Raw genomic sequence first — 18981 nt, 5'->3', positions numbered from 1 at the left:
CGTCAGATTAGCTAGATTTTCTTTGACTTCTGATTGGTGAAGGAACCCTTAAATGAAATTGTAACGATCCTCACAAACGATGTAATGATTATTTTGAATGAATAAAGTTCCTGATTTTAATTCAAAAAAGGGGCACAAAACTTGTGTGTTTTCGACAAAAAATCTACATGTGCACAAGGAGCATGGACATGAACATGTGTCACTTTTTTTTCCAGAACATATCTAGTGATCAACCCTCAATTGCTTGGGGAAATAGTGTTTTCGCCTACTTGTTATCAGTTGGATCAGGTAAACTTGCAGCAAGAAATGTATGGAAGAGTTAGTAATGGTTTAACCAAAAGTCCTACATTATTGGAAGCTTGGTGTCAAATTCTCAAAAGAAAAACAAAAGCAAAACCACTCGAAAAATCCTCAAAAGAAAAAAGACGAAAAGAGGAACCTTTACAAACATGTTCCCTGCAAGCCTGCATTTTATTTTATAAGGACCTGACAACCTAGGAGGTTATCAGGCGAGGCAGCAGCGCAGGGATCGCTCCGGCCGGCAGAAGAAATGGTCCGGTCGGTCCGGAGCGTGGCAATCACGATGGACGTTTTTCTGCAGAAAGAACCAAAAAGGAAGCGCGGCACGCACGCACGCACGCACGGACACCACCACCTGCGCAAAGCGTCGGGCATCATTGAGGCCAAGGGATTGAGAGCAAATCATGCGCTGGGGTTACGGGGTCGGATCCCATCGATTGCATCCTTCCCTCCTTCCTTCGGGAATTGGGCAGGGAAGATCATCATCACCCGTCGCAGAGGACGGAGACGGAGAGCAACAACAACAAGACATGTGAGCTATACGCTCGTACAGTGAAGCAAGGAGGGAGGAGAGGGTGAAAAAAAGCAGGGGGGAGCTATGAAGCTGGCGTGTCAGGAGGCCATGCCGTGGCTAATGCCATCACGAGGGTAGCTGCATGATTTGGCTTGTCAGCGGGCCTTTTCAGTGTCAATGCCGCCATCAGCTTTCCAACCCGGCCAGCGCGACAAAAGGCATCCCCTCACACACACTACTCATATTCCATCCGGTCACGAGCAACAGTAACACGGGCCGGCCGGCCGGCCGGCGTCCTCCCGCATGCCATGCCCCAGCTCCATTCACTTTCGCTAAGCCGGGTTGCCGCCTAATTGCATGGCTGCATGCCTACCCTCATCCGGCCCCAACCCACATCTCGTCACCCCCCTAACCGCACGATCGCCCGACTTGACGGCCATCTTCTGCGTCCGCTTTTTGTTTCCGCCGTGTGTAGTAGCGTTTCCGGCCGGCCTTGGGATGGTGGGGATGGATGGTGGTGGGGCGTGCCCAAGCCCAAACGGGACGGGTTCGGGAGGAGCTAGGCGCTAGAGAGCGAAAGGGAGCATACATGGAAGAAGAATTACACGAGACAAGAATGTGTTGTGCGTGGATGGGAGAGAGGAGCGGCGACGACTATTCTACTCCTCCTACATTTCCATAGCGAGTAGCTGGCGATGGCAAGCGTGCGAGGAAGGTGCTAACTGCTATAGATGGCGCAGCAAAGGTGATGTCTCGTAGCTTGGCCTTTGTTTAGGCGCACGTTAATCTATCTGCTCGTGCTCGTGCTCGTGCTCGTGGGGATGCATCCATGCAAATGCTAGGCAAGCATTATAAAAATGGCGCTGCTAATGATGGGTTTAGGTTAGGGAAACCGCGCAAAAGAACCATTATTCTACCGGGAAAGCGCAGGCGCAGAATACAGGCTAAGCCAATTGATTAATGGAACAACAGGAGTAAGTAAGTACTGCTGCAAGCAGGGAGGCTGCCTCCGATCATGAATTCACAGCACAAGTGAGCATGAGATGATACTACTACCTTCTTCTACTAGTTAGGAAATAAACTTCTATTACGGACGGACGGAGGGGAGATGAACTTACAGGGACAAGAACAGACCAAGAAAGGTGCCACTTTTGAGATCAGATAATCTAATTAATCCTAAATCGCAAGCTTCCATCCATCGGATCCCAAGAACAGATAAAGCTTAGATTTCTAGACATCAGACGGCGCCCTTTCTTGGGGTTAATTTCTTAGTAGAACCAACGATCGATCCAAACTACAGAAAGAAAGAAAAGTAATGCAATGATAACTGAAATGAAAGCTAAATGTCTTTGCCTTTCTCCTTCCCTCTCCTTCTTCTCTGCCTCTGCTCTCCCTAGCTCACGCCGACTGCGGCGATGAGGCTCCGTTCAGCTTGCGGCCGGCGGCGAAGATGGGGGTGGGCGTGGCGGTGGTGGTGGCGGTGGAGGCGGAGGAGGCGGTACCGTTCATGTTGAAGCCCGTGCCCGTGGGGGCCGGGGAGCTGTGGCTGGCGGAGGGGTTGAATGGCGCTCCTGGTGCGGGGCTGGCCGGGGCGAGACGGAATGGCCCGCCGGCGGCAGGGGCGGTGGGGGTGGTCGCGGCGGAGGAGGCCGCGGCTGAGGCGCTGCGGCGGGCGCTGTGGCCGCCGAGGTAGTTGTGCTTGTTGTTGTGCATCCAGACCTTGAAGACGCCCTTGCTGACGCCGATGTCGCGGCACCACTCGTCGACCACGCCCTCGTCGCGCTTCTGCAGCCGCCACCCCAGCCGCTCCGACAGCTCCTGCATCCGCTGCTTCTGCTCCGCGGTGAACTTGGTGCGGAACCGCTTCCTGGCCGGCATCATCCCGTGGGGCGGCGGCGCCGTCGCCGGCGAGAGCTGGGCGGGGAGCCTGCTCTGGCCCTGCGGCGCCCCCGGCGCGCTGGAGTTAAGAGAGAGCAGCATGTGCGGGTGTGGCGCGGAAGAGATGTACGGCGGCGGCTGCTGCGCCACCGGGGCCGGGAGGTGCGCGGGCGGAGGGTGCTGGGGCGGGGAGACGGAGCGCTCGTCGTCGTACTCGGAGCCATCCGAGTCGGAGTCAGAGTCGTCGCCGTCGACGCCCGGGAGCCGGTCCTCCGGCGTCTCATGCCCGTGCGCGCGCTGCGGCAGGCCATGGAGCACGGTGGCCGGCATGGGCATGGGCACGGGCGGCGCCGGCAGCAGGGCCGGCGGGGGCGGGGGCGGGGGCGGCGGCGAGCCCTCCACCATCACGAGGCGGTGGAAGTTGCGGTGGCAGCCGCAGGCCGCGCACTTATACGAGGCCGGGTCGGCGGTGTTGAGCTCCACCACGGGCATCCACTCGCCGCAGCCGTCGACGGCGTGCGCGCCGATGGCCGCCGCGTGGTTCTTGAGGCACTCCTTGTACGTGGGCACGGCCTCCACCGGCGGCGGCGGCGGCGCGGCCGCCTGCCGGAGCTTCTTGACGGAGCCGTTGGGGTAGAGGGCCGGCCGGTACTTGACGTCCATGGCCTCCATGCTCCGCTCCCTCCGCGGTGTCACCCGGCTTGACAAGGATTACTACCGCTAGTGGCTTTAGTTAGGGACGGGCGGGGGTCAAGGGAGTGAGGAAAACTACAGGTAAGGATGTGAAGCGAGCCCAGGGCGAGGAGATAAGAGTATAAAAAGGGCGACGGCGACGCTCAAAGACGAAGCCCCATTAATCCATGCCATTAGTGATGAGATGAGCATACACACACACACACACAAAAGAGAAATTTCCCAAAGATCGTAGAGATATGTAGATAGATAGATTAGATCATGACGACACACTGTGCTGAATCGGTTGCAGGTGCATCTGTATCCCGCGTCACACCGTCACCGCCCAGGAGTAACACATGGACCGCTGATCCAAGGATCAATCAAGACGGGCGCCACCGAAATCCGGCCGTTTTTGTTTGACCTCCCTCGTTTTCGCGCATCATCACGGAGATGGAGGCGACGCGTGTACACCACTGTTGCACATTTGTCCCTAACTTGAGCTGTCAATGTATGTTTTTCATCAATTGGGTAGTACAAATTAGTAAGCATGCACTGCCAAACACATTTGTGACCAACCACAGAATACATACTGTGATAAGTATGGGTTAAGTATACAAATAACACGATGAAACACCAATTATCGCTGGCCACAACAAATCTGGAAAACAAAATGCGGTTTCTCCCTTAACTTGGATTTGAAGTTGCTACATACTATGTGATCAAGTAAGAAAACGTGCAAACTGTTCTTATCGAAAGTTACAAACAATAGCAAATCTTAAAACCATAATGCAAATAATGCATTTCCAACCAACAAATGTAAATCTCAAAACACAATCATCAATCTTGGGATATAACCCCCGTATTCAATTATAATCACCACTTATGTTTCCCTCAAGCGGATACGTGTATATATGTGATATATTTGCCACAAGCCATAACAAATTGCAATAACATAATGTAGTTTTTGCAACACTCTGTGGTTATGTGAGAAAACATCAAACCCATTTAAGCATCGAGCATAGCTAATTTCAATACATTTAACTTAGCATAACACATTTTCAGTTGCTATAGAAAATTTCAACACCATATAAGAAGTGTCGGTTTTGCATAGCCATGGATATGAGATGTCGCTTGTGTCACAAATAATGAAGAAACATGTTAATGTTACACGGTATTTGAGTTGTCACTAGCGTAATAAGACAATTTGGAAACATATAAATCATTACCCTGGATTGAGATGTCATCGCGCAATTATAAAATCAAGAAACATGCAAATTGTTACCTTCCATTGAGCTATTATTGACGTACATAATTATACAGTCAAGAGATGTATAAACCATTACTCAAGATTGAGTTGTCATTGGCGTCATTAGAGAGTACACTGAACTTGTAAACCATTTTCATTAACTTCTGCCGACTATAGCAAATTTGGAAGCCATAGTACACAGATAACAATCCAACTATTGAAGACCTCAAAAGCACAACATCAATATTTGCCTATAATTCTCAAGCGCATAAGAAAAATATTATTTGCCATAAACAATAGTAAACTCTAGTGACACAATGTTGATTTCCCCCCTAAGTCTCCATCTAAGCTATGTGATTAAGAAAAAAAATTGTAAACCACTTTAAGAAGCAATAACGTATGGCAATTGCGGGAATATATAACTAGCATAAAAAAATTCATTGTTTATCGCAAATCTCGCCGCGATAACAAAGTGACCTTTCTTTAAACATTGAATTGCACTGTCATTGGTAACATCAAACATTAGAGACACGCAAACAATAGGATTGTGTTCGAGACTAGGCTAGGGTATATAAGTTGCTACATATGTGATCAAGTAAGAAAAGATGTAAATTGTTCTTATCAAAAGTTACAAACCATAGGAAATCTTAAAACAATGATGCAAATAATGCATTTGTAACCAATAATTATAAATCTCAAAACACGACCATCAATCTTGGGATATAACCATCGTATTCAATTATCACCGCCACATATATCAGTCTCAAGTGCATACATGTGTATACACAATATATTTGCCACAAGCCATAAAAAATTCAGTAACATAATGCAATTTTTCAACACTCGATGATGATCATGCGAGAAAACATGTGAACCATTTTAAGCAACTATTACCGAGCATAGCTAACTTCAATACAGTTAATTTAGCATAACACATTTTTAGTAGCTATCGATAATTTTGACACCATACAAGAAGTGTCAGTTTTGCTTAGCCATGGATTTGGGATGTCGTTTGTGTCATAAATAATCAAGAAATGTGTTAATAGTTATCCGGTATTTTGAGTTGTCACTACTGTAATCATACAATTAGGAAACATGTAAATCACTACCCCTGGTTTGAGGTGTCATCGCGTAATTATACAATCAAGAAACATACAAATAATTACCTTCCATTCCAGCTATTATTAACGTACATAATTATACAGTCAAGATATGTATAAACCATTACTCAAGTTTGAGTTGTCACTGGTGTCATTAGAGAGTACAATGAACTTGTAAGCAATTTTTTATTAACTTCTACCAACTATAGCAAATCTGAAAGCCATAGTACACAAACAACAATCCAACTATTGAAGACCTCAAAAGCACAACATCAATATTGGCCTATAATTCTCAAGTGCGTAACAAAAATATTATTTTCCATAAACAATAGTAAACTCTAGTAACACAATGTCGACCCCCCCCCCCCCCCCCGGCCGATGTTGCATCTGAGCTATGTGATTGAGCAAGAAATTTGTAAACCACTTCAAGAAACAATAACCAGCAATGACAATTTGGGAACATATAACTAGCATAAAAAATGGCATTGTTTGTCACAAATCTTGATGCCATAACAAGCGGCCTTTATTTAAATCCTAAATTGAGCTGTCTCGGTAACATCAAACATTAGAGACATGCAAAAATTAGGACATTATTCAAGTTTCGGAAATCCCTTTTGGAGCTTGGCCTCGAGTGAGGCCTCCAAATTCAAATTTCAAAATTTCATCAAAATTCATATTTTTATATTTCAAAAAATTCTACAAAAATACAGATATACATGAAGGCATAACACACACATGTGTAAATTTTCAGTTCAAAATACATTGAAATGAGGGTTGTGCAAAAATGACAAATTTGTGACTATTTAACACATGATACTATTCATCCTCCCAGACCATGAATTTGTCTTTTTTTGTACAGGTCGCAACTCAAGGTATTTCATCATGATTTTTACACACATGTGTGCTACATCCTTACATACACGCATATTTCTTAAAGATTTTTTTTAACCTAAAAAATTTGAATTTGAATTTTCCAAAAATAAAGGCCTCCATGGAGCTCGGCCTCCAAAACGCCTCTCTCTTCAAGTTTTCAACAGTTTTATTAAGCACTCAAGATACCCGTGGATCATTAACGTATATTTGGGTCGTCATCTATGTAATTTGGTACACAGGAAATGCGTAGAACATTCTTCCAGATTTGAGTGTCACTGGTGTCATTTGATAGTCAAGAAACATGTAAATCATTCTTACCAATTTCTAGCAACTATAGCTAATCTCGAGATGTAAATAAAACATATGTATCTAGCTCTTAGAAACCTCAAAGCACAATGTCAAACTTTTCTTATAACCCTATGATATTCATATACGGGATGTGTAAATCATTTTTTCCCAATTTCTCACCAACTATGATAAATATGAAGCATGTGCAAGACGTACCCTAGACTAATATGTTTTCCACAAGCCATATGAAATACTAATAATGCAAATGCAACAAGAATTTTGTACTAATCTTGAATTTGAGATATCATTTGCATGGTCTAATACATGGTAAAATCAATGTTTAAATGATATTTACCATCTATCATAGACTGATGACATAACATAATCCGGAACACATGACACGCCATAAAACATTTGATCACCAATTTAATTATAAAATCTCATGCATCATAAGTTTTTGGTTGAACATTGAACTAGAGTTGCCATATGAATCATGAGATAGTTGAAAGGACATGCTGATTTTTTATCAACTATATAATTTTGTTGCCTTCGGCTATAGAAAATCTTAAAACGACAATGCAGAAAATGGAAGTGCTCTTAATCTTAGTCGTCATCTTTATGCTTGAAAAGTCAATAATCATGTAATTTTTTTGGATAATCAAAGAAAACTTCAAAATCATATCAACCATATAAATAAAAATAATTTGTTGTCTCTTTAAAAAAATATCACACCACAACGTCAATCGGCTTTGCTTAACCATTTATTTGGGTTACGCATTTTTCATCCAATAATGAAGAAATATTTAAAGCTATTTTTTATCAATCGGTACCAATTATGGTGTCAAAGCAACAATAAATCATAACACTAGGTTACATGGATAATATTAAGCATGTGATTAGTGAGTAGTAGGTCACAATTAAGAGCAAATGTCACAATGAAACACCATGGTAAAATACTAATCATGGGATTAGTGAGTGACTAACTAATCACATCTCATCTCTATTTCCTCTCACATCACTTTGGCTTTGTATCTTTAGAAACTAACCAATACGTCCTAATTATATCTCTCCATCTCCTCTTACATGATCGTTGATTTGTATATTTAGAAGCTAACGAATGCATACTAGTTACTATTTTATTTATATGGTTAAAATCAATACAAATCAATAACGAATATATACTAGTTATTTGTCATCCAATAATGAATAAATATTTAGAAACTAAATAAAACAATATCACACCACAACGAATGGTCTATTTTGCTTGACCACAATGTCAAGTCTATATGTTTTTATCATTGTTGATTTGTATCTATAGAAACTAACCAATGCATCCTAACTATATCTCTCCATCTCCACTTGTATGACTACTGACTGCATATTTAGAAACTAACTAGCTCTAGTTCCTAGTGTATATCTCTGTGTGTGCTCTTGCATCATCATTGATGGATACGATTTATGTATACATCTTGAGAAACCAATGCATCCTATTGAAATCAGGCTTCCGTCCTGCTTTATACATAAAGCCCAAACTGACCAAAGCGATACAAAGCGGCAGAGAGAACCCCATACAATCGAGTCAAATATAAAACAAAACATGAAAACAAGAGTCGCCACACCTAACAAGAGGCGACCTACATTACTGAACCGGAATTGAACAACGTCGCCTTGGAGAACCACCAGACCTAACACACTAAACAGACTAAGCTATCATCACAGAGGCTAAGCATTTGTCCTCTCGCTCTTGGTTGTGGAGCTCCGACCCCGCTAGAAGATAGCAAGGACATTGGCCAGTGACTGTGGGGACCCATGAAAATGATAGGAGACCAATGAATCCCTCTACATCTAGCCGAAGAAGCTTCACGCCAAGATCAAGGCAAGCCAAAAGGCGTCGACTGCAACCAGATGGTATTTGAGTTCCTCGATGACGACCATAAGAGGGTACGGATGCAGAGCGTCCTCGCTGTCGAGCGCGAATTGATGGGATAGGGTTTTCACCTAGAAACCTGCCATGGAGAAGGGACCCACGATGACACCCCCAAGAGGTAAGTGACACCCACAGGCATCGTCGCCGCGTGCACCAAAAGCACATAGCTTCCATTCAGATCCTCGCCAAAGCCACCCAAGGTACCGCCAGACCTAACTCAACCCGGGGAGGGGGGCACATTGCCAGCATGAGACCTCTAGATACATATGAGGGAGGCACCATCGTCGAAACCACGACAACACCAAGATCACTTGCCACTCCTTCCCTCGCTACACTCATAGCCAAGGGAAGGTGCCACCACCATTGACGCATTGCTCATCGCAGAGCCAAGTGCACAACCTGACCATCCAGGGCCACCACCCTGACATCCAAGACCGAATCATCCAAGAATGACGCACCAAGACATAGACAATGACGGGGTGGAACCATCGTCGGTCAGGACTAGACATCCCGATGTCGGCCCACACACAGAAAACCCCACAACGTCTGAGGGCAGATCCTTAAGGTCAGCCGACATCTCGTCGAGGAAGCCCTAGAAGACGGGACACAAGAGCAGCGGGCCAACACTGGCCGGATCTGATCCAGCCCACGAGGCCCATAGCAATCTAACCCTAGGCCCACCACACCTCTGGATGCTGGAGTCCATGCACGCCAACATCACCATTACCGGCATGGCTTGTCATGTGCCACTCGAAGTCGCCGATGATCCACGAATACAAGAAATCAATCGTAGTCCTTTCGATAAGTAAGAGTGTCGAGCCCAATGAGGAGCATAAGGAAATGACAAGCGGTTTTCAGCAAGGTATTGTCCGCAAGCACTGAAATTGTCGGTAACAAGTAGTTTGTTAGCAAGATAGTTTGTAACGAGCAATAAGTATAGTAATGGTAACAAAAATGCAGCAAGGTAGCCCAATTCTTTTTGTAGCGAAGGACATGCCGGAACGGTCTCTTATAATAAGCAAAGCGTTCTTGAGGACACACAAAAATTTTATCTAGTCACTTTCATCATGTTCGTTTGATTGGCGTTCGTTACTTTGATAATTTGATATGTGGGTGGACCGGTGCTTGGGTGTTTTTCTTACTTGAACAAGCCTCCCACTTATTATTAACCCCTCTCGCAAGCATCCGCAACTATAAAAGAAGAATTAAGATAAATCTAACCATAACATGTGGATCCAAATCAGCCTCTTACGGAATAGTGCATAAACTAGGCTTTAAGCTTCTGTCACTCTAGCAACCCATCATCTAATTACTACTCCACAATGCCTTCCCTTAGACCCAAAAATGGTGAAGTGTCATGTACTTGACGTTCACATGACACCACTAAAGGAAGCAGCAACATAAATATTATCAAAATATCGAACGAATACCAAATTCACATGATTAATTATGACAAGACTTCTCCCATGTACTCAAGAACAAAATTAACTACTCACAAATCATATTCGTGTCCAAGACCAGAGGAGTATTGAATAGCACCAAGGATCTAAACATTTAATCTTCCACCTAATAAACCAACTAGCATCAACTACAAGATGTAATCAACACCACTAGCAACCACAGGTACCAATCTGAGGTTTTGATACAAAGACTGAATACAAGAGATGAACTAGGGTTTGAGATGAGATGGTGCTAGTGAAGATGTTGATGAAGATTGACCCCCCCACAATGAGCGGGTTGTTGGTGATGACGATGGCTTCGATTTCCCCTCCCGGAGGGAAGTATCCCCGGCGGACTCGCTCCACCCGAGAGCAAAAGTGCTCCTGCCCAAGTTCCGCCTCGAGACGGCGGCGCTTCGTCCCAAAAATCCTCTCTTTATTTTTTCTAGGGCAAATGGGCTTATATACCAGAAGATGGGTACCGGAGGCTGTCCAGGGGCCCCACAAGCTACCAGAGCGCGCTCAGTGGGGGTGGGCGCACCCTGGTGCCTCGTGCGCACCTGGGTGGCCCCTCTGCTATTTATTAACTCTAATATTTTTTTATTCCAAAATAATTCTCTATAAAATTTCAGCTCATTTGGAGTTGTGCAAAATAGGTATATCTGACATAGCTTTTTCAGGTCCAGAATTTCAGCCGCCAACAATCTCCCTCTTCATATAAATCTTGCAAATTAAGAGAGAAAATGCATTATAATTTCTCCACAAAGTATTATATTTATAAAAACATCATAAAAACACTAGGAAAACATGATGCAAAATGGACGTAGCAGTCGTTGTCGTGCAAGAGCCATCAGCACGTCGCCTCGACCCAGATATGGGTAAAGTCGTAGCCGCAAGCACTCCCTACACCCCAGGGTGTGTCCGTTGCGTCCATGACATCAGGAAAGACAACCACCTACGCCCACCATGGCCCGAGTCCGGTCACCCGAGGACGCGCGCCACTACCAGCAGAATCGTCTCCACGCACCTAGCCACCACGAGGCCGACCGAGCACACGAGGTCCCATGCAACTGCCGCACCTCCGCCGCCCTCCCCTCGCGTCGTCGTCGCCTCGCCCTCGCATCGTCCCTGCCTCGCCCTTGCCTAGTTTGCCACACCCCGCGCTGCAGGCCGCCAGACAACGAGAAGACATGGCCCCACCGCCACCTATGCTCACCGGGCTTTGCTTGCAGCGCCCTTCGACACTGGTGAGGGGAAGGCGAGGAGGTAGGGGAGGACGGGGCTGGACGGTGCTAGGGTCGGCTTGCCACTTGCAGGAGCGAACAGGACGGAAGGAGTTTTTTTTAAACCGATGGGTCCAACCTAATAGATGACAACCATATAGATAATGAAAAGGAATTTAAAAAAAATACAAAAATCAAAAGGTTATGTTATTGTTTTTTACCAATACAGAATAATTAAAGCAATTCTCGCCTACATAACACTATATATTTTTGTTCCCTCCGGCTATAGAAGATCTTGAAACTACAATGCAAGTGCTCTTAATTTTTGTTGTCATATTTATGCATGAGTAGTCAATAGTCTCTTGAATTATTTTTGTTAGTTGTAGCTAATGAAAGCAAAATCTCAAGATCATCGAATGATATAAATAATATAGTTGTTCTCGCTTTGAAAAGAAGGGCCACACCATACCACAATGACTAATGAAGAAAAACTAATTTTTTTATTTATTAGTTGCCAAGCGATAATAAATCATATCGGTGGTTACATGGAAAATATCTCGGGGAGTTAGGACTATCCCGATGTTTGAATTTTGCGGGGCCATCAAGCTCCCATTTGATGTCCAAACTCACCCGGAAGTATGCGGAAGAAATGAGTTTCGATCATGGGTTTGACTTTGGAGACAAACTTAATTATTTGTTTTGTTTATTTATATGCATTGTCGTCTGTAGTAATATATGGGCATTGTACAACTGGTTGTAATGGGGAGTATCATATACTAGTATCATGCATATGGTACTAGTACGAGTATATGATACTACCTTCCTAATGCATAGTATCAATATATTATTATCATGTAGTACTTCACTTATTGTCATGCGTGACATGTAGTAGCAGAGCATTTATTATGATACGGTATGATGATATGATACTCAACTCTCTCTTTTTTATTTAATTTTATGACACCTTATCAAAATTGTCTAGTTGACATGGATGATACTCTCTCCGTTCCTTTATATAAGGTGTATTTTTTTAGCACGCTAACCAAGGCACATCATTATAGATAATTTAGGACGAAATTATCCCTGGCCAATTTGTTGGTTAGGGGCAGATAGATCAATTAGGCCGGGAAAGGAAGAGATACAAGAAATCAGGGGAGAGATGCTTTTTTTTTTCTCTAGAAGAGATACAGACAATCAGAAAAGATATACTTTCCTTTTTTCTAGAGAGCTAAAAATGAGATTATGAGCAATTAAAAGAAATGCACCTTATATTATGAAATTTTATAAAAAACAAATATATCTTATATAAAGGAGCGGAGGAAGTACTAGCTATGATACTCGCAGTACAATCAGCCTACTAGTGTAACATTGATGGTACTAGTGTAACGTTGACAAGGATAACGTTAATCGTGCATGTAGCTTGGAAGTAATAAAGTATACCTAAGTAAGTACTAGCTTTTTTTTTTGCGGGAAAAGTAAGTACACTAGCTGTCAAAGAGGGCATGAATATTTTGTACTACCCCAGATGACTTTGAATTTCTTATGACCGGAATCATTAATTAACCTTGGTGTTGGTGAGTGGAGGGAATTATTTTTCAAAGACCTCATAGAGATATTGGATCACGCTCCAGTGAGCTAAACAAAAGAAGACGCGCGGAGGTTTGTTGGAGCACCGCCTCGAGCTGTGTCACGTGTGGCTCAAGCGTCAACGCTACGTACCAAACCATGCCATGACTGCATCAGTCAGTTACAAACACGCACCGTATTATCTCCTATCCATCTATACGCGCGGTTGTCATCTTCTAGCTAGAACGCATTACCGGTTGCTAAAGATACAAGGGCGTATTCATCAGCGATGATGCAATAGATGGCGGAGCGATATACGCAACGCTACAAGTGTGCAGCGGCAAGCTGCATGCAGGAGGCCACGTCTTGGGCGGTGCCACATATGGGTGTGAAGTTCAGAGATAATCTGGAGATTTGTATTTGCAACAAGTATTTATCTCTGACTCTCTGAGCTCTGATCTAGTATCTATCTGCTAGCTAGAACACATTAGTATTTTTTATTTCTGAAGATACAAAGCGATGATGCAATGGAGGTAGAGAGGTATGTGCTACGGTACAAGTGTGTACAGCGGCAAGGCTTCATGCAATGCCACGTCTTGGCGGTGGCATACGGCTGTATATATGGTTGTCATCGGCTAGCTACGAAGTACTCCCTCCCTCCGTTCTTAAATATAAGTTCTTTTAGAGATTCTAATAAAGCCTACATACGAATTAAAATGAGTGAACTTGTACTCTAACATCTGTCTATATTCATCCGTATATGGTCCATATTAAAATATTTAGAAAAACTTATATCTAAAAACGGAGGGAGCAGTATTGATTTCTCAACATTATATAGAAAAGTCGTATTTGTCAGCTAGGACGCCTTACTCATTAGTTTCTGAAGATATACAAATCAGTATTGATACAAGAAGAGTAGTTAGGACGCATTAGTTAGTGTCCAAAGAGTACGTACAAAATATAGCAGCGTTGATGAAAGATGATACGAAGAGGTATACACTTAGCTAGTACAGTACGCATTAGTTTGTTTAAGACGAGTACTACGAATTATCAGCGGTGCATGCAACTGCAAGAGGCGATCGGAGTGATATACGTGATGATAGTACAAGTGTACAGCGGCCAAGTCTCTAGCAGAGGACACGTTTTGGATGGTGGCGTAGGGCTGCAACGCTAATCTGGAGGCTCTACCTAGGGATGGACGCATACAGGGAGCCCGGCCTGGCATCTAGTGACCATGGTCAGAAGTGTGATGACATGAAACGGGCTAACGGAGGATGGGGTGAAATAAATTTGGCCATTACTCAGCTGATGCCATGGTAGTTGGAAGGCGGAGATACGGCCGAGACGCTCCTCCTGATCCCGATGTACCGGCCTCAGCCGTCCGATCCGCGTTCTCGCGCGTGTTACGCGTAAAAACCGTGTAAATGTACTCCCATGTCATGCCCGTATGCTGTTACGTAGATTACTTGGCCTTTGATTGTTGGGGCCGTGCATAGGTTGGACCCGATGTAGACGCAGCGTAGCGGTGTACTACCACGGTGTAGGTGCGAAGATATGTTGGGGCATATGAACGGTACATGTATTGTCCAAATCAGGCACTCTTTGAATGGTCAAGTAAGAAACGCACTCTTTCTCTCAACAAGAGAAAAGGAAAACATTCATAGGTATTTGGTCTTTGCATGGTTAGCTGCTCACAATAAGATTTTGACCAGAGACAATCTTGGTGAAAGACAAAATGTAGTGGATGCTTTCTGTTTATTTTGTAGTGATACGGAGGCGGTTGATCATTTGCTACGTAGCTGTGTTGTGGCGAGAAACATTTCGGTAACTATAGCTGAGGTGTTTGATTCCTGAACATATTGCTGATGTGTCTTCCTGGTGGGACTGTAACAATAAAAAAATGCATTATAGGTATTGCTGCTGTTGCTACCATTTGGAGCAGCTTATGGACGACTCGGAATGATTCGTGCTTTCAGGGAGCTATCTGGAGGGATACCCGGATTATTCTGAAAAAGATAAGTCGACTGCTACATCACTGGTTGATTCTCTACTTCGAAGAACAAGTGAAGGCGATGAAGCTTCAGCTAGAGGTCCTGGACAAAAGAAGAGGCGAGCTCCTGAGGATAGCCTGAAGGAAGGAAATAAACTCGGCGCAGGGAGGGACAAGCTAGGCTTCTACTACTTGCGAGCTCACTCACACACTAGTCTTTAGGCGCCTGTTTGTGTCTGTTTTTGCGTTTGATGCTTGTGCCTGGTCTTGTCAGTCCTGTGTTGAGATGGTTTTAAAAGCTTGTAGTCTCTATCTGACTCAAGCGTTGGGAACAGTTTTATGTTGCTATTCTTGCCCCATTTCTAATAAAAGTGGGACGGGGGAAACCCCTTTCATAAAATAAAAAAACACTCTGGTCTCAAAAAGAAAATAAAACACTCTATCGATGGACTTCAAAGAACTAAATGGAAAACTCCCGGTCCCTCTATTATATACACGAATCTATGGGGCTTTTACCATGAAAGCCAACATTAAGCATGATGTTTAAAAGAACACATCATTTGTTATATTGCAAAAAGTTCACATTAGGTCAATGGATTTGTCTATCCGCCAAAAAACGGATTTGTTAAAAACATTTGAAGTCCAATTTTACTCAAAAAGAAACAAGTGAACACTAACATAAGAAACACCATTCACCAAAGGATATTTTACCAAAAAAGCATTAGATTAATTGTAGAAAGACATGAGACGAGTTACCTAACCAGTTGATCTGGCAAAGATAGAACTTTCGAATCGATGATGACCTCCTTCCCGTCCTTTACTCGTCGCGCCTTCCATATATAATTATTTGTTTGGCGAATGCCAAACCTAAAGATCTTCCACTCTGGGCCATCCGAAGACCAGTGGTGTCATAGTCATGTATTAGATCGGTGGTCGAGCGAATGGATATAGCGGCGACAATAGCGACGATGAGCATGGTGGGTGATAGTATTGGAGGCGCTAGCAGGGAGCACATCTCGAGTTGGTAGCAGCGATGCACGATTGCCTCGAATTGCGTTGGCTTGCGGTAGTCATAAAATGTTGGGGAGTTCAGCGGTGCAAGGTATTATGACAAGACGATGAGAGAGGGGGGGGGGTAATAGCAAGAAAAACTAAAGGTAGAATTGAGGGCAATACTAATAGTAGGACACTATCGTAGAGTGAGGTCATGTGAGACAATAAGTTTGGATCACCGCTAAATGATTGTGACAATGTTTGAAGTGTATAGAAACATAAGCAAGAATGAAGAAAGGAAGAGCGGGCAGGTACTCACATATATCCACACGGAAAATGCATGCAATATAGAGATCGGTATAAGCTTTTATATATATAAGAAAAAGGGCCCATTGGTAAATTAGGCCCAACAGGCATTATGGCCAACACACATCAAAGAGGGGAATCCAGAGTTTGACTGGGAAGGATACTAAGGTACCATGGGGACTAGGTCATCTCCAAATTATCGTGACAATGTTAATGTTGATAAGAACATATGCAACAAAGATGAAAGGAGGAGGGGGTAATGTAGTCGAGTGTATTTCAGAAAGTACCCAACAACACTATGTTAGCCGCACGTATATTTGTTTGGTATTGGGACGTAACCTTAGGTAGACTGACAGACACAAGACACAAATCTTACCCAGGTTTGGGCCCCCGTGATGGGTAACAACCCCGTATTCCTTTTTATGATTATCTCAGAGGATACTACAATGGAGGAGTGAGAATCGTTCCCAACGTGTTGGATGTGAGCTCGTTAGGTTCTTTTGTGGATAGCCACATAGCTAGGCTTCGGTGCTTGGTAAGGTCATCCACCTGGATCTCAAGGCCTAACTCCGACCGTGATTTGGAGCACCTCATAGCAGTGTTCGGTAGGAGGTGCACTCGCTTATGGTGCATCGACATCATATAGGTAAATAATTGCTCTTGGGCGAGTACCGATGCACCGAGCTAAGTGAAGATGCCTAAAAGATTAGTGACCGCAACTTCACAATATCTTTATAATCAAGAGGACGAGGAGCTACAGATAAGTCATAACCTTCATCATTTTCATCAAGCTGCACATTAATTATGTCTAAAATTTACCATTGGTGGGAGTTTCGAGACAGTGGCCATTCCGTCCTTCATCCCCTCTTTGCTCTGTCTCATCATTTTCCAAATGTTCTTCTTCTGGCTTGATGATATTTTTCTTCATGTTCCTGCATAAGGTTATGTTCATGCGAAATATTTGCTTCGGAGATGATGGCCATCCACGTATCATAGTCCATGAAAAAGGGATTCTCATGAAAATCATTATCTAAGCAAAAGTTGTAAACTTCCTCAAACAAGCCTTCATGCTTAGTCACCAATGTATTTCTTCAGGAAATCTATTGACCCACATTAAAAGCTCAAAAGATCTAAAAACCAAAATGATCTCCTCAATAACTTCAACAACGTCATAAGGGTACCACGGTTATATGATCTCACAATCGGGTGTGGGTGATCTCTGCAGAAAAAGCTCATGTGGTGAAGGAATTTGCACTGTATGCAACCATTAGGGATTAAATCAGCTATAATATCCAACACCATAAATTGCTCACCCATATCAATACCTTTGTTGGAACAACGGTATTCTTCATATACCCTTCCTCTTCCATGGTCTTATTCCACTGTAGCAACTTCGGTTTCTGTTAACATCTCAGAGCAAGGCATATTTTTTTTTGTATTTTTGGTTTAGTAGCAACAAAAAAAATAAACTATATGCGAGCGGGTAAGTAATGACCAAGCATTATACTCCCCTGCAACGACGCTAGAAAATGCTTGATCCCCTGCAAGTGCACAACGCTGTTGTAGCACATTCATGGTAAGTAAGTGTCGAACCCACAAGTAGCGAAAAGGAAGGCACCACAAACCCGCAACTACGCTGTCACTTAACGCGGTTACGTACGCACCCAATCCAGAGTTTGGAAATAGTCTACTCTCTAAGTTGCTAGGGAAACTGAATATAACAGGGCTTCACTTCACTACAAACTAGAAAGCATTGTTCAAAAAACGGCTGATTCACCGATTTATCGCCACTCGGTGGTTGACCGATAAGATTATGCCATATCGCCATGATTTATCGTTTGCGCCGATTTATCTCTTTGACAAGCAATTTATCGGGAATCTACCGATAAGTCAGGAATATTTCTAGCACTATGTGTGCCAGAACAATGTTTATTTATGTTTTGTTGTCCTTGTTACACAATATATATTGTTGTCCTATATTGTTTGTCATTGTACAAGAATTCAAAGGTAAGGAATCAAGGTAACACTTCTGTCCAATATTGTTTTTGTGTTGAATATAACATATTTTAGTGTTGGGAACCTGGGATTTGTAAACAAATGGCCGATTAATAGTCAACCGATAAAATTGATTAATCGTCAGATTTCCGATTAATATCTAATCCCCAGCCGATGGTCGCTAACGGTAAGCGATATCCTCAACATTGCTAGAAAGTAAAGACAATAATTTAATGACACTAAGTTAGTAAGGACGACGCTTGAGTAGTAAAGCATTGTTAAGGGTTCGGGAATCATTACTACTAGTATGCACTTATATCTCATAGCCACTCTTCATGCACATAAGTGGTTGATTCCCGGTAGAGAACATGTTCTATTCTCACATAGACTTCATGCCACATACGCCACCAACTGTAGCGTCCCCGTGCCACTACTGCAGGAATGCCTAGCAGTGGCTGGCGCATAAAGCCCAACAGTGGTGAGCGAGCCTCTTTGGGCCTCCCACCACTGCTAAAGGGGCCTCAGTTGCTGGCGTTCGCCCGCCACTGCTAGGACCCTAATAGTGGCGGGGAGCGTATTTTGCCCGCCAGCGTAGTCCATCTCATAGCAGTGGCAGGCGGCCCTAGCAATGGCGGACAAAGAGCACTGCTTGCCACTACTCTGTCAAG

The 18981-nt window shown here is 43.8% G+C and overlaps 1 protein-coding gene across 1 annotated transcript; it reads right to left on the bottom strand.

Moving 5' to 3' along the window:
- Positions 1–1880: 1880 nt before the first annotated feature.
- On the bottom strand, positions 1881–3488 carry LOC125509467 (zinc-finger homeodomain protein 9-like). The gene has a single exon (XM_048674454.1). It carries the CDS (start codon positions 3362–3364, stop codon positions 2213–2215), a length of 1152 nt encoding a protein of 383 aa, XP_048530411.1. The 5' UTR covers positions 3365–3488; the 3' UTR covers positions 1881–2212.
- Positions 3489–18981: the final 15493 nt, after the last annotated feature.

Source organism: Triticum urartu, chromosome 5 (genome assembly GCF_003073215.2).
Source record: "Triticum urartu cultivar G1812 chromosome 5, Tu2.1, whole genome shotgun sequence".
NCBI lineage: Eukaryota > Viridiplantae > Streptophyta > Magnoliopsida > Poales > Poaceae > Triticum > Triticum urartu.
This window is presented reverse-complemented; position numbering and strand designations above follow the sequence as displayed.

Excerpts from the sequence above, each read along its gene's own strand:
- LOC125509467 (XM_048674454.1), bottom strand. The coding sequence starts at position 3,364 with ATGGAGGCCATGGACGTCAAGTACCGGCCGGCCCTCTACCCCAACGGC.